The sequence below is a fragment of the Eumetopias jubatus genome, unplaced genomic scaffold (assembly GCF_037043125.1).
Source record: "Eumetopias jubatus isolate StellerSeaLion01/CBP00866 unplaced genomic scaffold, mEumJub1_p1.0 scaffold_16, whole genome shotgun sequence".
Classification (NCBI taxonomy): Eukaryota; Metazoa; Chordata; class Mammalia; order Carnivora; family Otariidae; genus Eumetopias; species Eumetopias jubatus.
In genome coordinates this window covers 67,133,683-67,161,514 of record NW_028274822.1, presented here as the reverse complement: position 1 = coordinate 67,161,514, position 27,832 = coordinate 67,133,683, and the positions used below count along the sequence as shown (strand labels likewise).

At 57.1% G+C, this 27,832-nt stretch overlaps 1 protein-coding gene across 1 annotated transcript; it reads left to right on the top strand.

The window, feature by feature from the left end:
* The first annotated feature begins 1,108 nt into the window (after positions 1–1,108).
* Positions 1,109–27,832, top strand: PPM1F (protein phosphatase, Mg2+/Mn2+ dependent 1F). The gene is made up of 8 exons (XM_028095505.2): positions 1,109–1,171; positions 7,883–8,129; positions 12,817–12,965; positions 17,894–18,096; positions 18,720–18,908; positions 20,547–20,690; positions 22,431–22,524; positions 23,702–27,832. Exons 2-8 carry the CDS (start codon positions 7,933–7,935, stop codon positions 24,052–24,054), a joined length of 1,329 nt encoding a protein of 442 aa, XP_027951306.2. The 5' UTR covers positions 1,109–1,171; positions 7,883–7,932; the 3' UTR covers positions 24,055–27,832.

The window sequence follows — 27,832 nt, the reverse complement described above, 5'->3', positions numbered from 1 at the left end:
CATTTGAGAGAGAGAGAGAGAACCCATGGGTGTGGGGGGGGAGGGGCAGAGGGAGAGGCAGGGAGAGAGAGAATCTTCAACAGACTCCCTGCGGGGCTTGATCCCAGGACCCCTAGATCATGACCTGAGCCGAAACCAAGAGTTTACTGCTCAACCCACTGAGCCACTCTGGCACCCCATCATCTAACTTTGCAATACTGAGATTATCCTGTCTCAGCTGGGCAGTCACAAGAGTTTTTTAAAAAATGGAACAGGGAGGGGCGCCTGAGTGGCTCAGTTGGCCTTCTGCTCAAGTCATGATCCCAGGGTCCTGAGATCGAGCCTCGCGTCAGGCTCAATGCTCCGCGGGGAGTCTGCTTCTCCCTCTCCCACTCCCCCTGCTTGTGTTTCCTCTCTCATTGTGTCTCTCTCTGTCAAATAAATAAAATCTTTAAAAAAAAAAAAAAGGAACAGGGAATCTGAGGAGGCAGCGCGAGGACTCGTCTGGATGTTCTTGGCTTTGAAGATAGTCTTAAGAGGCCGCAAGCCAAGGAATGGGCAGTCTTTAGGAGCCGGTAAAGCAAGGGAACGGATTGCCTGCTAGAGCCCCCAGAAAGGAACGCACCCTACCGACGCTTCAAACTTAAGAGTCCATTGAGACCTTCCGGGCTTCTGACCTCCAGAATTGTAAGTAATAAATTTGTGTAAGTTTGTGTTAATTGTCATAGCAGCAATAAGAAACCAACATAACCGCTAAAAGTATGTTGGGCCCCAGGTACTGTGCCTCCTTGCCTGATGGCCCGCGGGCCCTGGGGCAGTCTGGGTCGGCATCCCTTCGCTGCTCACCAGCTCCCTACAGCACATGTTGCTTAATGTCTGGGCGCTGTGAGGTAGGGATTGCTGTCCCCATCTACCAACCACCCAAGGCTCGAGAAGCGAGGCAATTCACAAGTGATCACGGGTTTTGCTCCAGAACCCAGGATGTGGGCCGCGACACCACGCGACTCTTTGGGTGGAGCGCAGCTGTTCTCCACCTGTAATGAAAGGGCCGCGAGGCCGCCAGGGGGCAGCAGAGGCCCGACCCCGCCCGCCCGCGGCCCGACTGCGCCTGCGCGGAGCCCGCGGCGGGGGACGGGAAGTGGGCGGGGCCGGCCGGGAGCGGCTCGAGGGGCCCGGAGTGGCGGAGTAGCAGGTGAGGCCCTGGGGGTCCCGGGGGTGAGGAAGCCCGGGGCATGGGACCGGGGGGCTGACCGCGCTGGAGTGAGGCTCAGGTGGGGACCTGAGGCGTATAGGGAAGAAACGGGGCGCTGAGGAACCGGAGGGTGTGGAAAAGGGGGGCTGGGGAGGCAGGGAGGCCGAAATGGGAAGACCCAAGGGGTTCAGGGGCCGAGTGGGGGGCTGAAGAGCGGAGGGGAGCAATTGAAGATCTGAGGAGCCCGAGGCAGAGAATTGAAGGGCCAGGGAGGCAAGGGTGCAGACCTGGGGGCCCAGGGGCCGGCGGGGGTGTGGCCAAGCCAAAGGCCAGGTGGGAACCAAGGGCGGTGAAGCAGAATGGATGCCGAGGGGTGACGTGCCCCCATTTGCCCGTGGCCGAGCCCCTGTTCTTAGGAGCATCTGGGCCGGACCCACTGCTCCGACCCCTATCCCACCAGCCCCTGCACCTTTGCCGGTCCACATCTCTGCCCACGTGCCCTTACCCCATGGCCTGCCCCCATCCGTGGCCCTCGTCCAAGTGATTAAGCGAGTGTTTTAGTGAAAGCGAATGCTTGGGCTGCCGCACTTTCAGCCCTAGGTGTGTGAGATAGAAATCTCAGGCAGGGAGGTGATGGACTCCACCGCTGGGAGCTGTGTGACCTCAGGCGAGCCTCTTAACCTCTTTGCTGCAGGGAGGGAGAAATGGCACCTGATTGTAGGGATTTTAATGCAGGGCCTAACACATAGCCAGGACTAGTTGATGGTGATGGACTCCTCCCCCACAGCCTTCCACCCAGCGGGACACATGGCCTGAGTGACACATGTCCTCATGGTATTTCCTGGGGCAAGTCCTGTGGGCCTAGCTGTACTCCCACCATGGGAGATAGAATGTAAGGCCAGTACTCTGAGGTCATCTCTAGCACACTTCTGGCCTTTTTTTTTTTTTTTTAAGATTTATTTATTTCAGAGAGAGAGAGAGAAAAACCCCAGCAGACTCCCCGCTGAGCATAGACCCCCCCCGGCTCTGATCTCACAACCCCGAGATCACGACCCCAGCTGAAACCAAGAGTCAGTTGCTCAACTGACTGCGCCACGAGGCGCCCCTCACTCCTGGCCTTTATGCCCATATCTGGCCCTATTGTCACATCTCAGTCTTTTCTTCCTATAACCAAACTGGAAGTGACAAAAGGCATCAGAAGACCTCATGTGAGTCCGGGTTTGCCATTTCCTACCTGTGTGACCCTAGGCGGGTAGCTTACCCTCCCCGAGCCTGTTTCTTCATCCGCAATGTGGCCTGACAGCCTGTACTTCTGGGAGTAGTTGTGCAAGAGGTAACAAAACAAATACCACTTTGAATACCACTTTGAAAGCTGTAAACCTCCATACAAGTTCATTTGTAGAATTCCTTTGAGATACTGCCTGCGGCCATCCCTGTCTTTAAAACCTTTCTCCTCCGATCACTTGTTCTCCACAGACTATCTTGACTTCCTCTTGGAAGGTGCCAGGCGTCAGGCTGCTTATCCCAGCCCACACCACCCACTGGCAGGGGCAGAAGGCAGCCCCCGGCTTCCCTCCACCATCACACTGGCCAGACACCATATGCACAGAGGGACGGGCTAATTCCTGAGAGGACAGGGGTGGGCTTCCTGACTCAGGGAACATCTAGTGAGAAAGTCAAGCCTGTAGACTTGCACCCAACCACAGCAATGTGAATGTACTTAATGCCACAGAACTGGAGATGGAAAAATGGGCAGAACGATAAATTACGTGTCACGTGTATTTTGCCATACATTTTTTTTTAAAAGAAAAAAGATACGTGTGTAGGAAAAGCTCTGGAAAATTGATGCCATATTCTTCCCAGTGGTTACTTATGAACAAAGAAATAAGATTCTCCATTTACAGAGAAGTTTTTAAGAAGGAAGGCAATACTGTTGTCATGATGATGCAGTTTCCTTTCTTAAGGATTGCTGTTTTTTGCTGTGCTCCTGGGTTCTGAAGTCGAGCAGGACTCTGAACAAGTATTTTGTCCCTACCACCTAGAAAAAGGCAGTTGGGGTGCCTGGATGGCTCAATCAGTTAAGCGGCCAGCTCTGGATTTCGGCTCGGGTCATGATCTCAGTCCTGGGATTGAGCCCTGGGTTGGGCTCTGCACTCAGCGGGGAGACTGCTTGAGGATTCTCTCTCACTCTCTCCCTCTCCCCCTCCACCCGCTCATGCACGCGCTCTCTCTAAAATAAATAAATGAATCTTTTTTAAAAAATCAAGAAAAAGGCAGTTGTACAAATGTGCGTTAGTTGAGCTTATGAGTCAAAACCGATAAACTAGAGGAAAATAACTATTTTTTCTTTGGGATCTAGCACATGGAAGACAGTGTGCTGGACCCCAGAGGTGTGACAGCTCAGCAGAACTTGGATCGGGGGGGGGGGGCAGGGGGAGCAAAATGGAATGCCACGAGGCAAGGCACAGGAGCACAGAGGTGAGGAGCAGGAACAGGGTGATGGGCATAGAGATGAAAGAAGAGGCCACGAGAGACTGAATTCCCAGGCTGGTGACCAGTGAGGGGTTGGCGGGTGACTCCCCAGCGTGAACCCCACCGAGGGACTTTGAACGAGTTGCTTGGTTCTTTTGCTGTACCCCCCCCCCGCCACCTGCACCTGTCATGACCCCCACGTGGGGGTAATGACAACAGGTTGCTGGGAGGTGGAAAGAGACGCAGCAGGAGGAGTGCCTTGGACGCTGGCAGCCGAGGGCCCCTGGAGGGTATTGCCTGGCAGCTGATGAGCAGTGCAGAGAGGCAGCATTCTGGGAGCCGGGAGTCCCCGGTTCCTGGGCCACGTTTGGCCAGTCTGGTGGAGGCCGGTGACAAGGGGGCTGGCAGCCCGGTGTTCCTCCCCTGCCCACCCCCGGTCCTTGATGACTCACCCAGACTCAACAAGTCCCCCTCCCCAGCACCCCTCAGCACTGCATCTAACTGGACACCCTGCACCCAGCTCTGCCTCATCTCCCACCACCTTATCCTGCTTTCTACCCCTGAGACCCTGTCCACCCCCGTTGGGCCGGCAAGAGCTCAGGACCACGGCACGGTCCCCTGCCCCTCCTGGCACCGGGGCTGTCGGGGGCGGGGGGGGGGGGGTTGCTTTTGCCTTGGGAATCCCTCCCCGCTGCGTGCTTCCTGCCTTTATCTGTAGGCCCCGGGCTCCTGGGAGCGGGATTGTTTTGCTCCTCTCTGTATAGCCTATATCACAGATTCAGAGTTTGTTGGAAAAAAGAAGGGCAAGGAAGGAACTTACCCTTTTTTTTTTTTAAAGATTTTATTTATTTATTTGAGAGAGAGAGAAAGCACATGAGAGGGGGGAGGGTCAGAGAGAGAAGCAGACTCCCTGCTGAGCCGGGAGCCAGATGCGGGACTCAATCCTGAGACTCCAGAATCATGACCTGAGCCAAAGGCAGTCTCTTAAACAACTGAGCCACCCAGGAGCCCTGGAAGGAACTTACTCTTGTCTTTTTCCCCAGCTGAACCCCAGAGAAGGAAAGCCATGTCCTGGTTCTTCTCCTTGCCTCTCGCCTCAGCCTGCTGATGTAGAAACCAGCCTGTTTGGTCCTCAGCCGGCAGGATGGCTCTGGGCCACCCGCCTGTCTAGCAAAGGAGGGTGGCTGGCACAGGCCCTGAGGATAAGGCAGCCCACACCCGGGCAGATGCAGGCCAGGCATGCATACAAGCACTGTCACGCCCGCGCCGCCTGCCCTCTCCCTGCCGCCTGCCCTCTCCCTCCCTCCCCCCCCCCCCCGTGCCCCCCTCCCCCAACCCTACTCAGCAGGCATGTCACAGGCTGCCCTCGGGGCCTGTGCCCAACCCTGGGCACGGGTCAGTGGGCACGGGGCAGAGTACCGAGGCAGCAATGCGGAGAGGAGGGGCCCGACCCCCAGGGAAAGGGGCAGACTCGGGGGGGATGGGGGGAGCCCCAGGCACAGAAAACATCCCGAGGAGGTACCCGCATTCCAAAATGCCGAGCAGATGCCACCAGCAAGTGAGGACGCAGGCGAAGGGTCTTGCATTCTGTGCTTTATGCTGGGGGCCAGGGTTTCTCAAGCAGGGCCCTCCTGTGCACTCTGGGGAGGTTGGTGAGCCAGCCCTCCTCTCATTTAGGTCCCGATCATAGACTTAACACAGGAGCGCGTGCACCGCCGAAGATTTCAGCATCTGTAGAGCATTATTTCTGGGCTCGGACTGGGCTCAGGACTCACAGGGAGCCAGGCGGCATTTCCCGACCCCAGGGGCGCCGGGTGTTGCTCGAGGGCAGCTCTGCATTACTCACATTTCTCTCCCCTAAGCAACAGGCCAGAGCTATTCCCTAGCAGAGGAGGTGGCTTGGCCTCTTTCTCTGCCGACGGGTGTCGGAGCCTGCTGGGAAATTCACGCCATCTTCTTCTTGTTTTTCTCTGGCTGGCTTCTTGGGCAGCCTGCCTTCTCCCCAGGTGATCCTTACCACCCCCGGTGAGGCTCCCAGCCTTTTCGGATCTCCCCATTTCACCAAGCCTTACCCTTGTGGTTATGATTCGGTTGTCCAACCTGCTCTTGTCCTAAGTTCTGCTTCTTTATTTTAGCCTCTTTATCTTTTGACCTGTTCACCTTTTGTAACCTGGGGCTGCAGGCCTTTACTTCTACTGATAAGTAAGCATGGAGGATAGCAGTGATTTTAAATCTGTCCCCATAACCTTCCCTCATAAGTGCCCTAATTTCTGTATTATTTCTGTGTCTGCTTTAAAAAGTCAACTTTTGACAGGGCCCTGAAAGAGAGGTTTTGTGGGTTGGTTCGTTGGTTTGTTTTGCATTTACCCCCCCTTGTCCTTGCAAGTCCTTCCCAGATTAGACATTTAACTTGCCCTTTCCCCTTCACCCCATGCTCTTCTTGTGGTTTTTTGTTTTGTTTTGTTTTTTTCTTTATTCTGCCACAGACTTGTGCTGAGTTAGTGGCTCTGGAAAAGGGCAGCCGTGCCCATGGGTGTGGGTGCTAGGCCGGCTCTCACCCCTCCCCTCGGAGGCAGGGCCCTTCAGCCTCCAGTTTCCAACCCCTGTCCACTGCTGCCCTCCGGTAACGTCTGCAGGCATGAGGAATTACAGAAGAGTCTCTCCCATGCCTCCTCCCTGCCTGTGCTCATCACAACCGGGAAGGCCTCAGGGAGGGGATGGGCCGTGAAATCGCTCCCCACATTCTCCGCCTGCAACTTGGGATTGGACCCTCGAGTCAAGCTGTTACTGCTCCCAAAGCAAGCTTCCCAGTTGGGTGTCATGGAGGCCCTGGGGGTGCCCCAGCCCTGGGAAGGCTCAGACAGAACAGCTCCCAGCTGGAGGGGAATGGGCGAAACAAGGGCCTGTGCTCGGCGTTGGTGGCCAGTGGTGGCACATCTGGGTGTGGGGTAGGAAGTGGGGCCTAGAGAGCGAATGGGGGAGGGTGTATGCTAGAAGAGAGATGCTCTGGGACCATTTGGGTCTGGAGGGCTGAACAGGAGAGGTGGGAGTCCAGACGGGTCGTGCAGGAGTCTGACAGACAGGCCTCCGCTGGCCCATGAACCCAGGGGGGCAGGGTGAGGGAAGAGGGTGGGCGGGTGGTGTGTGGAGGTCCTGAGCTGGGGGAGAGGAGCTGGAGGCCCACCTTGGGGGGGAGGAGGATGGGGCGGGAGCCAGGTGTGAGTGAGGCTGTTGTGGGAGAAGAGCTGGGTGGGATGGTGATGAGTATGGGCTCCAGAATCCTTCCTCCACTCTCAAAGGGCTGCCCCTCTCCCAGCCTCAGTGTTCCCATCTGTGAAATGGGGGCTCGTCCTGGTTCCCAGGGTTGTTATGGGCAATGCACAGGGCCTGGCAGCTAGTAAGCCCTTAGCCTTCCTGAGGACGGGGGAGGAAGAGCCTGAGAGGTAGGAGCCAGTGCCCAGGGCAGTGGGGTCAGTGGCTTGGGCTGTCCCTGGTGCCTCTCCTTCAGCTGGGACTCAGGAGGCCCAGGACTCTTCCTGTTGGAGAGGACACATCACAGGTGTCCCCAGCTTTCCTGGCTTCTCTCCTGCCCACGCCCTGGGGTGCCCTGCAGCCTCTGGGGTCCCTTCCTATTCCCCCTCTTGTCCACATCCAAAACATCCCAGGACCAGCGCCGGCACCATCGAGGCCCTTCTTTTTCTTCCCTTGACAGGCATCCCCTCTCCCTTCTCCCCACAAGGCTCACAGACGTGATGGCGTCACTTCCTCACCTTCTGGCTGTTGAGGTCCCAGGGTCAGGTTGAGCCCCTTTACCTGCTGTGTTTTCCTGCCTCAGGGGCCTGGCCCTGGTGCCCCCCCCCCCCCGCCCACCTTTGTCTACGCCAGCCATCCCCTACCGGGAACATGCCTGCCTTCTCTGTCACTTCTCCTTCAGGGCATCCATGTGGCCTCTGATTCCAGCTCTGTCTCCTGAAGCCACTTCTCTTGGGCTTCCGAGTGCCCCCTCTTGGAGCTGTGTCAGGACACTGACCACGGTTGTTGCTTCCCCTTACTTGGGTCCCCTGAACTCTATGTGAGGCCAGTGGCCCTGCCGTTCTGCCTTGAGGCCCTGGGATTGGCGTGGCACCTGCTGCATGATGCTCCGAGGTGAAGGAGAGAAAGCAAGGCACCGCACACTCAGCACTGTGGGGTGAGGGCACCGATCCCCATGTGCTTTCTGACCCTCACGTCTCTCCTCAGAGTGAAGACCACCCGGAATCCCAGCAGAGACCTCCCGGGATGCTCTGGGCATGGCATCTGGAGCCCCCCAGCAGAGCAGCCAGTTGGCAGAGGAGATCCCAGGCTTCCTGGACGCCTTCCTCTGCGACTTCCCAGCGCCGCTGAGCCTAGAGAGCCCTGTGCCATGGAAGGTCCCGGGGACAGTGCTGAGTCAGGAGGAGGTGGAGGGCGAGCTGGCCGAGCTGGCGATGGGCTTCCTGAGCAGCAGGTAGGAGGCGGACCTGCCAGGAGGGGACAGCACGGGCCGGGAGCAAGGGGCTTGGCACGTGCCACCGGCTGAACTTGACCGCAGCTCCCGCTCACCCCACACACCCTGCCCCGTGCCGGTTATGCTCCCTAATGACATCCCCGTGACAGGGCCGCATCACTTCCCCAGGGCTGCCGTCACAAAGTAGCTCGGATTGTCTCATAGTTCTGGAGGCCGGAAGTCAAACATCAGGGTGTCAGCAGGGTCCTGCTCTCTCAAAGGGTGTGGAGAATTGGTTCCAGGCCTTTCTCTCAGCTGCCGGTGTTGCCAGCAGTCCTTGGGGTTCCTTGGCTTGCAGAGGCATCCCTGCAGCCCGGCCTTCTTGTCACATGGTGTCTGCCCCGTGCGTCTGTGTCTTCACGTGGCATTCCCTCCCTGTCTGGGTCTCTTCTCCTCTTGTAAGGACACTAGTCCTTTGAGATTGAGGGCCAGTATGACCTCATCTTACACCTGCAAAGACCCTAATTCCACATAAGGTCACATTCTGAGCAGGTTAGGACTTTTCAACATATCTTTTGGGGGGACACAGTCCAACCCATGACAGGCGCAGTCAATCCTGTTTCTGTCTCATTTCACAAATTGGGAGGCAGAGGCCTCAGGGTGGGGGCAGGGCCAGGCCATGTACCCAGCCTAGTCAAATGACCCAAGAGGTGATGGTGCTGTCCCCTGTTCCCAGGCCAGGCAGCTGAGGCACAGAGGTGAGATTTGAAGGGAGAAAGCAATAGACAGTAAAGGCTAACGGCCCATGCAGCGTCTGCGTGAACCTCATCCCTCCCCAGGGGCCGGGCCCACAGTCCCTAGTCACCGTGTCACCCCTAAAGTCGGACCATGCCCCCAGCCTCAGCATCCCGGCATTTTAGTGTCCCCAAGCGTGCTTCCTTTGTGACAGGTCAGCTCGATCCTGCACACACCCCCTAAGGGCCTGCTTGCTAGGATCCAACAGAGTTAATGACTTTTTTTTTTTTTAAGATTTTATTTATTTATTTGAGAGAGAGAGAATGAGAGATAGCACGAGAGGGAAGAGGGTCAGAGGGAGAAGCAGACTCCCTGCTGAGCGGGGAGCCCAATGTGGGACTCCATCCCGGCACTCCAGGATCATGACCTGAGCCGAAGGCAGTCGCTTAACCAACTGAGCCACCCAGGCGCCCGAGTTAATGACTCTTATTCACCCCGTACAGTGTGGGAGCCCGGGTCACTGAGCGTGAAGGTCGGTGTGAGCTGGCCTGGTCCATCCTGACAGCCCCACGGCCCCACAGAGCTCAGGCGGACATGCCCAGTGACCATGTCCCTTTAGGGTGTGGCATGTGCAGAGGGTGTTAACTGGCCTGTTTTGTTCTGCATTGAGGAAGTATTTTAGAGGCAGGTGGCATAAGGCGAGTCGGTGGAACAGAATAGGTCAGAGTTGCTGGATGTGGGGGAGGGGAGGGGAGGGCTCCCAGGGCTCTGCCTTCCTCAGGGCCCGGGGCCGCAGGGTCTGTCCCACCAGCAGCCACTGGGCCTCCTGTGGGGGCTTTAGGGGCGGTGGGAGGAATCGCAGGCCGGGGAGGATTGGTGCCCGTCTGCCCCTGCGCGCGAGCCCAGAGCCCGGGGAGAGTGAAAACACCCAGCACGGAGCCTGCTGTGTCGGAGATGACCTGTCCCCGGGGAGAGAGAGGAAGTGACCTGGGGACGGAGGGAGGAGAGCCCAAGGCTGGTGGCTCAGAGTCAGAAGAGGGCAAGCTGGGCACCTGGGTGGCTCAGATGGTTAGGCATCTGCCTTCGGCTCAGGTCATGATCTCGGGGTGCTGGGATCGAGCCCCGTGTCAGGCTCCCTGCTCAGTGGGGAGCCTGCTTCTCCCTCTCCTGCTGCTGCTCCCCCTGCTTGTGCTCTTTTGCTCTCTCTGTCAAATAAAAAAAAAAACTCTTAAAAAAAAAAAAACTTAACTGCATCATAGCAATAACAATTAAAAAAAAAAAAAAGAAGAAGAGGGCAAGCTACAGGGCCAAGCCTGGGAGGGCCACCAGGGTGAGCAGTCAGTCCACCGGTGGGGGGAGGAGAGGGCACAGAGGAGGGCCCTGCCCACAGGGGCAGGATCCCGGAAGGTGGGGCTGGTTTTGCTCCATGGAAGTGGAGATGGAAGCAGGTGAGGAAGAGGAGGGTGGCCAAGCAGGAGCAGGTAACCGGCCCTCCTGCCCAGGGAGGGCCCTGAGGTGGAGAAGTCGGGGGTCTGACTAGAGGGGTCTGCTGGGTGCAGGGCCTTGGGACTGAGCGGGTTTCAATTATGTTGGAGGGCAGGTGTCTAGGCTACGTGTAGGAGAAAAGCAGGACTTGCTTGAGGTGACGGGGTTGCCCCGTGAGGCCCTGATGGCAGGCCCTGGGCTCAGGCGTTGAATAGGCGCCCCGTTAATTAGCAGGATGGCGGAGCAGGCCTGAGTCTATTAGCCATGAGGGAGAGGCCAAGGGCCATGGCCCCCATCAACTTCCTAACGCATCCATCTTAAAACACCTTTAAAACATAATATTTTAAAGTCATGTATTTTCTACTCATCTTGATGGATTTATTTTTAGTTCCTTTCGTTCTTTTCGCGTATTTCTTCCCCGTGCAGCATGGTGTTCACACGTGTGATCACATGTTGTCTACTCTGGGTCTGTCAGGAGCACCCCCACAGACGTTCCTCGCAGCTCCCGGGCTGCTTCCCATCCCTGCGGCGCACGGGGCCCCAAGCATAGTGGCGCACGGTGTTTTCTCAGGTTGTAAATGGTGTCTTCCATGAGACTGTTGGGAAGTCAGATCACCAAGTTCAAGAGTGCAGTGATTTACATCCTGTCTTCCCCCTTGTTGTGAGCAGTTCTGTGTCCCATCTCAGGTCCCCGAGCAAGGCACACCTTATGCTATAATTATTCTTCTGCATTTTCATCTCGGCTGCTACGCTGCAAACTTGAAAACCCCAGAGCAGGTGAAACTAGAGTGTTTCTTGGGTACCTGGGCCTTGCACCCACCTTCTGTTCACTGCAGCATCTTCTGGAGTCTTTAGGAGCCCTGACTGCTGCAGGGCCTGAGTGCCTGGAGGGTGTATGGGGGGTGGGGGGGGAGCCCTGGATGGGGAGGGAGGGCGCATCCAGGAAGCGAGGCCTATGGCCTGAGGCCAGGCATTGTCTGTGTTCCCCAGGCCGGAAGCTGCTTCCTGGCCCCAGTGACCTTTGCAGGCCTGCAGGAATCCATGGCACCACCTCCCCAGGAGCAAAGAGAACAGTGCCCCTTCTCCCTGCTGTGAAAAAGGAAAACCCAAGTGGTTAGCAGGAAATCCCCAAATGGCAGGGGAACTCATTTCTCATGTCTTGGCTGGTTGTTTTTCAAAGGCAGTTCCAGAGGCCTCTCCCCTGAGTCACCCTCTCATTTTAAAAAATCAGATTCATCCCTGTAAATTCCTGAGACCATCTATAGACACACCGTGGATGCCCAGCCCCCAAAGGGAAGTGACCCATTTGCCTGGCTGTTGGGAGGTCCTTGTCCTCAGGGAAAAGCCAGGTGTGTCTGCCCAGTGCAGAATCACTGGCTACCCTGGGCGTGGACCCCCAGCCCTTGAGGACAGACACATTGTCTGGCCTCTGAAGGGTTCCCGCTGGTGGGGAGGCAGATTCTGGGGCCTGGATGCATTGAGAGGTACAGGGGCAGCAGAGGAATGGACCCCTTATGCGCCGGGGAGCCAGGGAGGGCTTTCCATGGATGTGGTGTGGGAAGGACTACAGGCCAAGCAGCTTAAACACAAAAATGTGTTGTCTCAGAGTTTTGGAGGCTGGAAGTCCAAGATCAGGGTGTCAGTAGGGCTGGTTCCTTCTGGTGATTTCTGGCTCATCACCGCAGCTTCTGCCTTCATCTTCACATACAGTTCCCCCTGTGTGCATCTGTGTCTGAATGTCCCCCTTTAAAAAAAAAGAGAGACTTTATTTATTTATTTATTTATTTATTTATTTATTTATTTATTTGTCAGAGAAAGCGTGCCCAAGTAGGGGAGGGGCAGAGGGAGAAGCAGACTCCACACTGAGCAGGGAGCCCGATGCAGGGCTCCATCCCAGGACCCCGCGATCATGACCTGAGCCGAAGGCAGGCGCTTAGCTGACTGAGCCACCCAGGCATCCCCTGAATGTCCCCTTTTTATAAGGACACCGGTGTTCCTGGATTAGGGACCCACCCTCCTCCTATACGACCTCACTGCAACTAATTGCATCTGTTTCTAAATCAGGTCACATTGTGAGGCACTGGCTGCTAGAACTTCAACATACGAATTTTGAGGGACACAATTCAACCCATAAGACTCCTGACGCTCTAGAGGGCCCCACCTGGTATTGGTGGCCAGGAGCTGTCATCAGGCTGGACGTTGGGCAGTGTGTGCGGCCCGGCCACAGGGGCCAGCAGACACCTCTTCTCCCCGCCACCAGCCCCCACCCACGTTCGGTGTAGCTCAGGACCTGTCCCATCCAGCTCCCCAAGGCCCCAGAGGCCGATCTGCTTGCCGCCACACGCTGTGGCACGAGCAGTCATCGCTTCCTCTGGGAGGGCCTTCCTGAGGAGAAAGGGGGTCTCCATCTGGAGCATTCGGGGAGGCACTGGGGTATTAGCTTCTGCTGAGGTGCCAGCCCCACTTCACTCCTTGTTCCTGTCCCCAGGAGCGCCCCGCCACCACTTGCTGCATCTCTGGCCCACGAGGCAGTTTCCCGGCTGCTACAGACGGACCTTTCTGAGTTCAGGAAGTTGCCCGGGCAGGAGGAGGAGGAAGAGGAAGATGACGACAAGGAAGAGAAGGCCCCTGTGACCCGTGAGTTCTCTTCCCTCTCTGGCCCGGAGGCTTAGCAGGCGACAGACTCACCCGCCAGACGAGGCACGGGGTGGGGGTGGGGGGGTGGTGCCTTTCCCGGTTTGCTGGTGGAAGGGCAGTCGTGGGCAGCACGTGGCTGAGGGCCACGGAAGGGCAGCGGCCATGCATGCTCCTGACGGTGCGGTGGGGTCAGGATGCAGAGAGAGCGCCCGCTCCAGCATCAGGTCGGCAGGGGGAGCGCAGCCGCCGTCTCCCTGAGCTTCCGAACCACCCAGGAGATGAATAATGCTTTTCCCATTCTACATGGGAGGAAGCTGAGGTGGCACCTCGGTCGCCCACTTGCTCTTCTGCCTCAGCTGACACTGCCTCAGGGTGGCGTGGGAGTCAGGAGGGTGACGTGTGCGCGGCTCCTGGGGGCGGCTTCAGGGTCCAGCTGGTAGAAAATGCCAGCACTTGGGCCTGTTGCCTGGGCTGATCCAACTCGGGACCCCGTCAGATGGAGGCTCCACGGCGTCTGAGAGCTAGCTTGGGGAGGGGCCGAAGGGGCCTGTGGGTCGGCCTCCTTCTGAGATACTGGTTAGCAGGGCGCACCCCGAGCCACCCGGCACAGCCAGGGGAACCCAGAAATGGGCAGTGAACCTCTTCATAAAAAGTCAGGGCTCTTACTTTGCATATCTTTCTTTCACTTTCCTAATACAGTAGGCCCCCCTCATCCAAGGCGGATACATTTTAAGACCCCCAGGGCATGCCTGAAACTGCAGATGGTACCAAACCCTATATATACTGCATTTTTTTCCTATACACGCATACCTGTGATAAACTTTAATTTATAAACTAAGCACAGTAAGAGATTAGCGATGACTGATACTAAAATAGAACAGTTATAACGATGTACTGTAATAAAAGTGATATGAAGGTGGTCCTCCTCTCTCTCTCTCAGTATCCTAGTGTACAGTATTCACCCTTTTTCTGGTGATGGTGTGTGATGGTAAAATGCCTGCGTGATAAGATGAAGTGAGGTGAGTGACGTAGGCATGACAGTGTAGCTTTGGGCTACTGTGGACCTTCTGGCAAAACAAACGGGATGACCCCGTTTCCAGACCACCGTTGACCGCCTGTACCCGAAACCACGGAATGCGAAATCGTGGATCCGGGGGGACTACTGTATAATTTATTGATTTGGTCTCTTTATATTTTGCATATGATTACTTCCATCTTGTCCCATATTTGTTATCTATGTTCCTTTAAGCTTAGCCCGAGAGCGAGCCGTGAGGGCAAAGCAAGGAAGGGGGGGGCGGGGCAGAGAAAGAAGACAAACCCATGCGGCCCTTCGCTTCAGCACATGCTGAGTTCTTGTCCGTGTCCCCGGCCTTTTCCGTGGCTCCCTGCCCACATTCCATCCCAGCACAGCCTCGCATTCCTGCCTGGGAGGTGCGGGAGACAGTGGCCCACAGTGACAGGCAGCCATTGTCCGTAGAGCCCCACAAAGGGAGCGCGCCGCCCCCGAGTCCCGGCGGGAAACCAGCGCCACCTGCTGGCGGGAAGGCCCCGGGCGGTGGCTGACACCCGCAGAGCCCTGCCCCTGGGGGCTCCTGCAGGCCAGGGAACGGGGGAGGAAATCACCGCCTGCCGCCGCCCTCCGTACAGGCCTGGGCTCGCAGCCTTGATCAGCCGTCCCTGTCACTGAAGCAGAACATAGTTAAGTCTATCATCTCGAAGCCCTTCTTGCAAAATTGATTTCCCGGCAGGTGATACAAGCACCACTGCTCAAGGACAGAGATATAACTAAGACTCTGTGGCTGGATCATGTGGAAACACCAGCCGGCCCCTCTCCAGTGGGCTGGTCCTGTGGGCGCCAGGATGAGGCCCTCAGCCTGGAAAGCAGGCTCTCCTGCCGGCGGCATCAGGAGTCAGTGAGCGGACAATTCTCCCGTTGGCTTATCCATTGCTTATCATTGTCAGTGGTAATTGCCTTTGCTCAAGCCGAAATTCAAGTTCAAACGTGTTGACGGAAATGGTAGCACAACCTAAGGCAAGAGAGTACTCGGCGCCCTGTGCCTCCCTGGGTGTCTAGGCCTAATAAAAGCAGAGCCCAGGGCTCCTGGGTGGCTCAGTTGGTTAAGCATCTGCCTTCAGCTCAGGTTGTGATCCTGGGGTCCTGGGATCAAGCCCCGAATCAGGCTCCTTTCTCTGCGGGGAGCCTGCTTCTCCCTCTGCCAGTCGTCCCCCCTGCTTGTGCTCTCTCTCTGTCTGACAAATAAATAAATAAAATAAAATAAAATAAAAAAGCAGAGCCCAGAGGGAGAGGGAAGGAGCTCAGCGGCCCAGATGGTCTTCTGAGCACAGCTGTCTACAGCGGAGGGGAGGCCAGGGAGGCAGCGCTGTGCGGTCCAGCAGAACGACTTGTTGGCAGGGGATGCACTGGGCCAAGCTCATGTGGACCTGTCTTTCCAGAGCTGAGCCTTCCTGTACCCACAGCCCCTCGGGCCAACCCGCCTGGTCTCCCACTTCTTGCCAAACACCTGAATGGCACCTGTGTCCTGGGTGTGCTGGCGGTGGCCAGTTCTAGACACACACACACGCCCCGCCTTCACGTTTGGATTCCCTCAACATGTCTTCCATGACCTCTCGTCCTCACAGACCCTCTCTGCCTTCCCTGGCCTCTGCCCTTCTCTTTTTCTTCTGCGGCCCTCACCTTTGGGCAGGAGCTCTTCCTTCTCCAACACCTCCCCCCACCCCAAGTCCTTCAAGTGTGGCCTGCGACTCTCCTCAGAGTCTGCCCTTGAACACGCCTCCGAGGAGACGGGCCCTGACTCACCTGTGCCAGCTTCATGCACCCTGGCCAGCAAGAGTCCCAGGAGGGTTTTGTGTGTGGAAATGACCTGAGCCTCTGAGGCACACCACCTGAGGATTCCTTGGGACCTGTCCGTTGTTAGTTCCTTGTTAAGCTTTTCTTTAGAAGGCAGTGTGGGTAGGATTTGGGGTGGGTGTGTGTGTGTGTGTGTGTGTGTGTGTGTGTGTGTGTTGTAGGGGGGGCTCTTACCTGTTGTCGCATAACAAATTCCTCCTGAAATTTAGTGGCTTAAAACAAACATTTATTATCCCATAGTTTCTGTGGGTCTGGAATTTGGGAGCTGCTGAGCTGGTGGTTCTGGCCCAGGGTCTCTCATGGGATCGTGGTCCTGAGCCTGTGGCCAGTGGGGCGGAGTTTCCATTTCCAAGGGGTTCGGTCACTTGGCTGTTAGCAGGCGGCCTCAGTCCCTCCCCGTGTGGACCCTCCATGGGGCTGCTTGGGTGTCCTCACACCGTGGCAGCTGCTTCCCTCGGGGCCAGTGACTCACCAGGAGACAGAGAGAGACAGACAGAGACAGACAGGGAGGGAGAGAGAGTGTGCCCGGCGGGAGCCACAGTGCCTCTTAGGAAGCAGTTCGTGGTCACTTCCAGACGATTCTGTTTATTAGGAGCGGGTCCCTAAGGCCCATGCTCAAGGGGAGGGAACTGGGCTCCCAATCAGGCATCAAAGAATAATGGACATATTTTGAAACCATCACCTGGGGCTAACACTTGTCATGGAAAATTGAGAAAATACCAAAAAAGTGTTCTTAAGAAAAAACATCACCTGTAGAGTCACGCCTGCAGACACCCACTGCTGACATTTTGATTGTGTGGTTTTCCTGCCTTCAATTTTCTGGTCCAAGCAGTTGAAGGCCTTTTCAGGTCCTCATGATCAAACTGTGTGTGGGATTTTCTGTTCTCCTTTTTTTGTGACATTTTTTCCTTAATGTTTTTTTCCTTAATATTATGACATAGCATTTTACATGCTCGCGCACTCTTTAGAAGTCCATTTTTGTTTTACCCTTTAATTTTTTTCCATTAAACTTTGAGATAACTGTAGGCTCTCGTGCTGTTGAAAGAAATAACACAGAGGGATTCTATGTATCCTTTACCCAGTTCCCCCAACGGTAATGTCTTAAAAAACTATAGTAAATTATCACGACCAGGATCTTGACATAGTCAAAATACAGAACAGTTTCATCCTACAAGGATCCCTCATGTTATCCTTTGTGGTCACCCTAATGCCCCATGTTCCTGTCCCTAACCCTGACAACCGTTAATCTTCTCTATTTCTATAATTCTGTCGTTTCAAGAATGCCTAGAAGTGGAATCATAGAGTACGTAACTTTTGGGGATAGGCTTTTTCACTCCACATCACTCTGGGGAGATTCATCTGAGTTTCTGTAACGCGCCAGGAGCTCACTTGCTCCTTCCTTCCCTCCTTCCTTCCGTGAGTAGTATTCGGTGGCATGATGTACCGAAGTTTACCTGCTCACAGGTTGAAAAACTGGACCATTTCCAGCTTTTGCCTATTACAGATGAAGCTGCTGTGAACCCTGGGGCACGCAGGGTTTTGTGCGCATGCCATCCTAATTTCTCTGGGATAAATGCCCAGGGGTGCAGTTGCTGGGCAGTGTGGCGGTTGCGTGTTTAGTTGTGAAAATCATGTTTAATAGCAGCTTAATTCTTCATCAAGAAAATAGACCATAATTTACTCTGTCACTGGATACCTATTGCTTCTAATTAATGTGCAATTATAAATGATTTTATACTTTGTCCTGAAATTATCTTTGCGTTTCTGGCTGTTTCCTTGGGGTGGGCTGCCATGAGTGGAGTTGCTCACTATGGGACGGGAGGCTCCTTCCTGTGCATATTGCCCAAGCAGACATCGCTGGGTGTCCATGACACAGGCTGTCACGCATAGTTTACTGGGCTGGGGGGCTCGGAATGCCCCCGGGGCTGATGGGTTGGTGGGGCCTGTGCAAGCTTGTGGGGGGCACTGTTGGAGAGCTGCAGGGGCCCCGGGGAAGGGAGGCAGGTAGGTCAAGTGGAGCCCAGCTGCTTCCCTAACAGTCCTCTGTCATGCGCATCAGTGCTGGATGCCAAGGGCCTGGCGTGGAGTTTCTTTAACCGGCTCTGGGAAGTATGCAGCCAGTGGCAGAAGCAGGTGCCCTTGACCGCCCAGCTTCCTCAGCGGCAATGGCTGGTCTCCATGCATGCCATCCGGAATACCCGCCGCAAGATGGAGGACCGGCACGTGTGCCTTCCCACCTTCAACCAGCTCTTCGGCCTGTCCGTGAGTGCTCCACCTGCAGTGCTCCTCCTCCCAGACCCCAGTCAGAACAGCCACGGAGGCCTTGTGTAGGGGGTGGGTGGGGGCCACCCGGGCTTCCGAGCAGAGCGGCCAGCCAGAGCCGAGGCAGGAGTGATGCCCGTCGTTGTGCTCTGAAGGGGGCAAGGCCAAGCATGTCACAGGGAGGCTCAGAGGACCGATTCATTGACCAAGCACTTCTGGGTCACTTTGCTCTCCCAGCTAAGGGACTGAGGAAAGGGAATGCTCTGCCTGAGCCTGTTAGAAGGGGAGGCCCCAGGAGTCATGTTCGCCCCAGACTCACGGTTGCTGAGCCCTGCTTTGTCTCAGGCACCAGGAGCCACCTGGTACATCTTCCCTCATTTTATACTCCAGCAACTCTAACAGAAGGTGAACCGAGGCTCTGGAGGCTTGTCCTTTCCTTTTCCAAGTCTTGCTGCTCCTAAGTGCTTGAGTCAGGATGACCTACCTGATGTCCAAGGCCATGCTGATTCTCCCAGACCCACCCCAGTCCACGCCTGGGCTCCAGCCCCAGACGAGAGCCTCTGGCTAGGTGACAGCGTGGGTCAGGGCGAGGTCAGTGTGACTCCCGCTGCACTCCCCACCAGGACCCCGTGGACCGAGCCTACTTCGCTGTGTTTGATGGTCACGGAGGGGTGGATGCCGCACGGTACGCCGCCGTGCACGTGCACAGCAACGTTGCCCGCCGGCCTGAGCTGCCCACGGACCCCGCCGGAGCCCTCAGAGAAGCCTTCCGGCACACCGATGAGATGTTTCTCTGGAAAGCCAAGCGAGAGGTGAGAACCGGTGAATGGGCCTTGCATGCAGTGTGGGCCAACAGCCGTTCAGATCAGAGAGGCTGGCCCTGGCCGAGGGAGAGAAATCAGAGCACTTGGTGGTGTCAGAAGGTCCCCACTAAACTCTGCTGGCCATCATGTGACTGCATTCTTAGTACAGGGAGGCTGGCTTTTCATTTGAATAAAGGCAACATGAAGCTTCCCTGGCCCCGCAGTAGCATAGACCTGCCCCACTCTGGTGGGGGTGCAGGCTTCCCAGGGAAGGCAGCTGTTGTAAAATGCGCCCAGGATTCTGTTTTGCTCAGGTATGGCAAGATGACAGGCACAGAGGCCACCTTGAAAGAGGAGTTTGATTACTTCCAGTGCCCAAGAGGAGGCCCCAGGGTTGGTCCGGAGGCAGAGGAAGGGAGCACCACATGGCGAAGCCTTCAGGTGGCCTCACACCAAGGCCTGGGCGAGGCAGGGTGAGGCAGGGCAGGCACATCAGGGCAAGTGGAGGATTGGATGGTTTGAATGACCTGGTTGGGCTCTGGGCTACCCGGGCTGCCCCCAGCCATCCAGGCCAGGGGAAAGAGCCTGGCGGGAGACACAGGACGCGGCTGAGGACACGGGTTCAGACCAGCTGGCTCGTGCAAGAAGTTTGTGCGCCCGGGGGAGACATATGCTATCTTTAGGGACCAGCCGTGCTGGAAGGGGCATTCGCTCCACGATTAGCAAGTACCCCAGTTTGTCAGAGCATCCGAAAATAGGGGCGCCCGACTGGCTCTGACGGAAGCGCATGGGACTGTTGATCTCAGGGTTGTGAGTTTGAGCCCCATGTTGTGTGTAGAGATTACTTAAAAATTTTAAAAATCTTACAAAAAAAATTTTTTTAAGAAAAGATCAAAAAACCCATGATTAATACACGGTCCCCTCTCCCCTTGCTCACCTGGGCAGGGTCTTGGCAGGCTGCTGGTGCCCGCTGGGCGTGTTCTCTCCCCGGGAATCATAGCCATGTAGGGATCGGGCACTTGTTTCTGAAAGAACACGTCCAACCCCTCGTCTGTGAACTTCCCACCCACTGAACCTTACCTGTAGAACTTCCATGGGGCCCTCCCAGCAGCCCTGGCAGGTAGCTACTAAAATTGTGTCCATTTTAGACATCGGGAAACTGAGGCCCAGAGGGCTTAACGGATCTGCCCCAGTTGACATGGCTCATCGGGAAACTCGGAAGGGGTTACAGTGTCATCAGACACTCTGAGCACAGACCCCAGCGGAAATCAGCAAAGCCAGACCTTGCATCTTAACGGAAAACCGTATAGCATCCAGAACTGTCACGTGGGAGCCCGGTGAAAAACTGACATGCCTCAGCCCCTGGGCCACCTCCCAGAGTAATGGTTCCCTGAAGCAGGTGTTCAAATTAGGTTATTATTAGTTTAAGGTAGCTTTATTGACATAATTGACCCATAACAGATTGCATGTATTACAAGCGTACAATGTACAGTTGGTTCAATAACACATAAAGTGTGCAGTTGGATAGGTTTTGACATTTGTCTACAGCTGTGTAACCCTCACCACCGTGATGGACATAGCTTTTACCTGGCTGAGCACTGTTCCAGGAGTCGGTCAGCCTGGACGGGCGTCCCTCTTTCCCTGCAGCGGCTGCAGAGCGGCACCACGGGGGTGTGTGCGCTCATCGCAGGAAAGACCCTGCACGTCGCCTGGCTTGGGGACTCCCAGGTCATCCTGGTGCAGCAGGGACAGGTGGTGAAGCTGATGGAACCTCACAGACCTGAGCGACAGGTAAGGGCCCCCTTCCTCTGTGCCTGGGACATCCCCAGCCCCGTCACGCTGCACCGTGCAGGATAGTGGATGGTCAGGTGGGCAACAAAGTAAGAGGAGCCCTGGACCACCTTCCCAGGGAGCTCCTGGTGTTCCTCCAGAGGGAGGGCCCTTGTGACTCGAGTGGCCGGGGTTGAGGGCGGGGGGTCTCCGAAAGCTTGGGGCGTTAGCCATTACGGACTTGAGGCCGAGCACCTTCTCAGCCACTGAAGATCATTTACATTGCCTTTCTGGAGAGCCCTTCCTTCTTGTCCTTGGCTCATTGGTCTCCTGCTATTGTCCTTATCAATTTGTAGGTCAGCTCCTTGTCTGCAGGGCGATTTGCAAATAGCCCGCCGCTTAGCCCACCGCTTTGTCTATGTTTATGGGCTTTTGCCTTGTAGACACTTTGGTTTTTGTGTAACTGAATGGAGCTGTCCTTTCTTGGTTTCTAGATTTGGAAAGCACCGCAGGGAGTGTCAGGCAGTGATCACCACAACAGCGGGGAGGGACAGCATTCCTTGGCCTCACCTCCTCCATAAGCTCTCCCGGTAGTACAGAGGAGAGGACTGAGGCTCAGAGAGGTCAAGTAACTTGCCCAGAGCACACAGCTGAGAAATGGCAGCTGTCCCGGGTCCCTCCACCGTCACTGCAGCACCGGGCCATTTGGCATCTGCTCCCTGGTGGACCGTCCTGCCCCAGGACGGGCAGTCGGCTGAAATGCGGTCTAAGTCAGGACTAGATGCGAGCCTCTAGGTTCCTGCCCGCCCGTGTCCCCGGAAGCTTGCTGTCCCGCGCCACCTCTGCGGCCCAGCAGGGACTTTCCGGGCAGCCTTTCCCGGAGCCCTGCCACGTGGCACCGTGGCAAAGAGCACAGCCAGCCTGCGTATCTACCTGCCTCTCCCCAGACCCTTCTGAGTCTCTCTCTCCCCTCCACCTGCGAATTCCTTCCTCCTCCTTCCCTGCCCACGTTCATGATCCTTTTTGTCTTTTTCTGGCACTGCTCAACACCACGGTGGCCTCTCAGGCCCAGAGGGAGCCGTGCCGACAGGTCAGGGCTCCTGCAAACCTTCCAAGTCCCACTGCCGCCGCCTCTGCAGGGAACCGTGTGGGTGGCCCAGCCTTTGGTACGGGTGTGCCCCCTCCCTCCCGCCCTGCGGCGGGTCTGTATGTGCACAGAGACCGTCTCCGGGTGGAAGGGCCCACATCCGTGGTCCCAGAGAGAGGGGACTGGCCTATCCAGCGGACACTGTCCTGTGGGGGCATGGGAAGCTCCCAGCTGAGAAAGCTGGTACCCTGGGGCCCAACATGGCGGTGCTGCTTTCACTTCTTGGGAGGAGGGGGAGCAGGGGCCCTTTGAGAAAGGACAAGGCCTTGTTGAGGTTTCATCCAGGCCTGCCAGGTGGCCACACACAGCACAGGCTTGCTCTCGCCCCAGCGGCTTGCGAGGAGGGGACAGTATCCCAAAGTGAAAGGTGAGGCAGCGGGGGGTCGGTGGCCACAGCTGGTCTGGCTGTGTCTGCCGCGCAGCTGCGGTGGCCCTGCCTGCATTCAGAGGAGGACGTGCAGGTTCTTCATGGTTTCTCGCTGTTCTCCTGATGCCTCCTCTGGGTGTCGTTCCCGGGCTGTGGTCACAGCTCAGTGTCGGAAACCAATGCATCTGCGCTCGCGCAGCCTTGCCAGGCACCCTGCCCCGGCCCCCACTCTGGCTGTCCCCCACAGGACGAGAAGGAGCGCATCGAGGCGCTGGGCGGCTTCGTGTCTCACATGGACTGCTGGAGAGTCAACGGGACCCTGGCCGTGTCCAGAGCCATCGGTAAGGAGGCAAGGGGCGGGGGACCAAGGCCTCTTGTCTGCAGCCCGAGGGTCACCCAGCTGTTGGGGACAGCAGTGTCCAGTGCTGATAAAGCACCTGTGGCCTGTGGGGCCGTGTAATCAGTCTGTGAAGGACCTCTGGTGAATTTAGATAGCCCACGTGCAAACACCTCAGAGACTTCCATCTCTCACGAATAATCCCAGTTTAAGTTGTATGCGATTATCTCCTCGTTAAAACAGTTCCCCAGAAAAAACCGACTAGGAGACCCTTGGATAGCTACTATCTGTGCTGGAAGGTCATTTTCAAATATTCCATAAATGAAGATTATCGATTATCCTCCCCCCATTCATGCTGATTCTTTTCTCCATCTTAAAAAAAAAAAAAAAAAGACCCCTATTCTTCCACAATCCTATTTTGTCAGCATCCTGCTGCCGCTGGGCCTCAGGCTGGGGCTCGGCAGCCACACCTCTCCCCCCAGGTACCTAGACACCACTCTGTTCCTGCTGAGCCCCACAATGTGGCACCTTCTCCCTGCTGCTGCCGCCACCGTAGGGCCTCTGCACACACTAAGGTGGGGAGGTGGCGGTGGCGGAGCTCTCCAAGCAGAGGCTCCTTCCGCAGAGGGGAACACCCTGGGCAGGTCCGTGTCAGGAAGCGGCGTGGGCTGGTGCGCCCTCGGAGGGCAGGAGTGGAAGGCGGGGGACCCGCGGGCCTGGGCAGGGTGTGAGGAGGGGGCGGTGGGTTCCAGTCGCACTTTGAAAGTAAAGCCAGCAGGACTGGCTAGTGGATTGGATGTGGGGTCCCACAGAGAGGGTCCTGAGGGGAAGGGAACCTGCAGACCTGAGCACAAGGAAGGAAAAGTGAGGTCCTCCGCCTCAGCTCTCCCCCGTCTCCGACTCCGGGCCAGGCTCCACTGGCAGTGAAGAGGCTGTTTGTCGAGCTGACCTCTGGCCTGGCTGGGCCCTAACTCGGCCCTCTGGGACACCAGAATAAGTCGGCCACATCGCCCTCTCTTTATTTTCTTCATAGCCCTTAGCACTGTGTGAAATTACCAAATTTCACCAGTGAGCACGGGTGCCAGAGGGGGGTGGCCGTGGTGAGGCCCGGGCCCGGCAGGTGGCCCTCGGCAACAGGCAGCCCGGCCCTCTGACGTGAGGCCCTTCTCTCCCTCGCGCAGGGGACGTGTTCCAGAAGCCCTACGTGTCAGGGGAGGCGGACTCGGCCTCTCGGAAGCTGACGGGCTCCGAGGACTACCTGCTGCTGGCCTGTGATGGCTTCTTCGACGTCGTCCCCCACCAGGAGGTCCCTGGCCTTGTCCAGAGCCACCTGGTCAGGCAGCAGGGCAGCGGGCTGCAGGTGGCCGAGGAGCTGGTGGCTGCAGCCCGGGAGCGGGGCTCCCACGACAACATCACGGTCATGGTGGTCTTCCTCAGGGACCCCCGAGACCTACTGAAGGGCAGGGCCCAGGGGGCAGGGCATGTGCCCTCTGGCCTCTCAGAGCCAGAGACCAACACTCCACAGAGAAGCTAGGAGGTGCAGGCCCCCTGCCCCCACCTCAGGCCCCTCCCCCTCGGATGCCTTAGGACCTGACCGGCGGAGGCAGTGACAGTGGGCGGGCGGGTGTCCCCCTCACAGTGTTTTCCCAGGGCCCCGAGTCCCCTGTGCTGCTTGCATCAGTCCATCCTGGTGGCTGCAGAACTGCACGGGGGGGGGGGGGGGTATTTATGCCCTGCTCGTGCAGGCAGTGGGATGGCCCGGATCTCCAAAGGAGGCCTAGGGAGGAGACCTCACCAAAGAGGTGACCTGAGAAGTGGATTAGCTTTTCTCCAGGCCCCGCTGGGTAGGGGGCAGGACCAGAGGCCACAGGCGCGGGCCGCAGTCGGACCAAAGACGCTGGGCACACGCCTGGGGCAACAGGGCACTGCATATGAGACCCCGGACAGACCCAGAGGCCATGGACATCTCCAGGTGTGTCCTGGGTGTCCGGCCCAGGTTTCTCATTGGCTCCTCACTGGCCACGGCTGGGAGGACTCATCTGTATAGATGCCCCTGGCTGGTCCTGGCCTGCCAAGCCGGCTTCCCAGAGTGGGGAAAACAGCCCCTTTGGGAAGGAGGGAGCATCAGGGATCTGGTCTGCGGTGGGTGCTCGGCGGCCCCCAGCCTCCCTGGTCCCCTCCCAGCGCGCACACACCCAGGGAGGGGAAGGTCAGAATGATGACACGTGTGTCTTTTGTTTGTGGTCTTTTTTTTCTCCCCAGGGAAGTCTAACTCAGAAGCAGTATTTCAGGTTTTTGTCTTTGTTTTGTCAGTGCCAAGTTGACCTGTTGTGTCATATAACTTAAGCAGAGCTTAGCTTTTATTTTATTCTTAGAAAACTGAAGTATTGATTTTTTTTTTTTAGAAGAAACTTCTTTTGCAGTATTACTGAATTTTTTTTTCCCCTAAATCAGGATTGAAACAAAAACTTTTCCAGGTGGTGTTAATAAGCCATTCAAGTGCCTTAAACAGCTTTAGGTAGGGCTAGAACCGCCGGGCCTGGACAGATTCTAACAGGCATGTTTCCGTTTTTACAGAAGCAGGATTTATTTTGTTATAGTGGCATGATTTTGGCTAGAATTCTTCCCAGACGAGTTCTTTCCACCTCTTGTGATTCCATTCGCTGCTGACAGCAGAGCAGCCCTGAAGAACATAGGCTGTGCTGTGTGGCCTGGGCCAGACGGCAGGGCTCCGGGAGATCAGGGCGACCACAGCCCCGCCAGCCTCCCTCCATGCCTGGGCCCTGCTGCTCATGTCTCTGGCCTGGTGCCCAGGCTGAGGGACTGAGCTCCATGAAGTGGGCTCCTCGTTTGACTGGAATGTCCTAGAATGTCTTGTGTTAGTAATCAAATTGGTTTCATTGGAAAACACGCTTAGAGTCCCCAGCAAGTCCGAGGGCAGCCTGAGGGCGTTGGGCTCTGTTTGGAGCCTATCCCGCCCACCCGCCCCACAGCCCCCAAAACCCCTCCTCCTGTCTCCCGCCTGCCACGGCTGCACCCTCTGCCATCTTGCTCTGACCACATGGGGGAGAGCTCTACATTCCCTAGCATGCTCTGGGCACATGAGGCTCGGGAGCCACGAAACTTGGGTGACTCAGGCTGCTCACATCCAGTGAGGCGAATATGGCATGGGTGTCCAGTTGGAAGTGGCAGGGCTGGGTGAAGAGTCCAGGCAGAGGTCAAGGGCCCAGAGAGAGGGGTCTCCGGTGGGAGGACCCAGGCCTACAGGTCTGGGAATGGCAGTGGGTGGCTTAGCTGAGGCTTCTGGAGAATGTCGCTGGGAGGTGGGCAGCAGGAGGAAGCTTGGCACCAGGTCCCCCAGGCTGGGAGGTCCTGTGAGGGTACTCAGAATCCACCCGCAGTGGCTAGGCCCCAGCAAGGAGAGTGCAGGGAGGACCGTGATCCCAGTGCACAGGGGAGCCTAGGCGCCCCCCCGCCCCGGACCCTGCAGCAGGAAGGGAGGGGGAGGCAGCTCAGGGCAGGCAGCGGGGCAGTGGGAGCTGCCCCCCGCAGGCTTGGCCTTTACTCCTCACTCCCACAACAGGGATGAGGGAGCCCATATGATGCGGCCGATGCCATGCCCCAAGGCTCGAGATGGAAGGCATCTTAAACATGGTCACTGCAATTCAGAGGTTTGGTGGGAGCCAACAGTGACCTAGAATTGCCCCACTTAATCTGAAGGCGTCGCTGCTTTCTAGGGCCTGAAGCCCCCTCTTCGGCCCTTCCCCAGCGCAGGGCTGGTCAGAGGCAGCATGTGGGCCTGCCCTTCACCAGCGGCCTGGCTGCTCCCCGGCATGACCTTAGCAGAGGGTGGAAGCGTGGACTTCTTTGTCCTCCTTTCTTTGCCAGTCGGATCCTGTGATTGCCACCAAGAGTGGGGCTTCCCCCGTGGAGTGTGGCTTTCACCGTGTGGTGGTCTGATTCACGCCCTGGCTCGAGGCTCCATCAGGAGATCTCTCCAGGCTTGTCCCAGTGGCCACCTCCGTCTGGCAGAGGCTTCTGCTGTCTGGTGCTGCTCATCTTTGCCTGGGGGCTGAGGGAGCCCTTCTTCCTCCTGCACAGACACCGGCTCTGTGCAAGCACCTAGGCATAGAGGCCTCTTCCCTCTTGACTGGGTCTGGACTGGGAGCCACTGGGCGTCTTCGGCCTCTGAAAGCCCTGGCCCCCCTCCTCTCCAGGCCACAGTCCTAAGAGGGCCCCAGGTCTGGAAGCCCCAATCCCCTTCTCAAATCCTCGCTTTGCCACTAGCTTGTTGTATGAGCTGAGCAAGTCATGGAGCCTCCCTGGCCTCAGTTTCTCCTCTCTAGGGCACAGGGTTGCACCGAAGCTGTGATTCTGGAGGTTCGGGGGCTACCCGAGGCAAGCCTGGTGCGTCCCAGGGAGCTGCTGCCCGTGCCACGAGAGCCCTCCCTGGCTGCTAGCAGGGAGGGGTGGTGAAGTATTATTAGCGTCTATTCTTACAGTTAAGTGGGCTGGGAAAGAATGGAGCTGCAGATGCTAGGGTTGGGCCTTACATGGAACACAAAAGCTCAGAGTAGGCCCTGCTTTTACAGGTAGAGCTGATTGCAAGCCAGCAGGGGTGGGAGAAGCAGACAGGCTCGGCTCCCTCCCTCTGCAGGTGTGAGGCGAAAGGGAATGGAGAGGGGCAGGGTACAGCTGGGCTCTCCCTGACCTCGCACCCAGGACGAGGAAAGGGATGTGCTTTAGGGGGAACAGTGACAGGGGCAGGCCCCACTGGAGACGCACAAGCTCTCCGAGGTCCCGAGCCAGCCTTTGGCCGCAGCCCTCTCTCCCCCTACCCTCCCCAGCCGGCATGCGGCCCTCACCCCTTCCCGTGTCCCCTTGCAGGTGGCCCGGCTACCTCAGCAGTATTCCCGGGGCCTGGGGTACAGCTCCGCCGGTTCCTAGGCCTGACCCTGACAAGGGCTCAATGGAAACTTGCTGGGCCTATGCAAGATAAGCTGGTTTGGGTTTGATTCTACCTGTCGCCCAAGGGAGGCAGCCCCAGGAGGCCTGTGCTTTTCGCCGAGGCTCCGCAGCTTTGCCAAATGCGCCGAGCTTTGCCATTCATGCGCCATGCCAGCCTTGCCAAGGGTTCATCTGTGCACATCTCATCAGGGCTCCTGGGAGAGGTGTTCTCCGCCAGAGGCGTCTCGTCCCGAGACGGGATGGCCATTTCCCCTGTCTGTAGGGACGAGTGCCAGGATGAGGGGGCCAGAAACTCGGTCTCCTCCCAGGGGTCACTAAGTGTCAATAAATCATGAGTTCTGAAA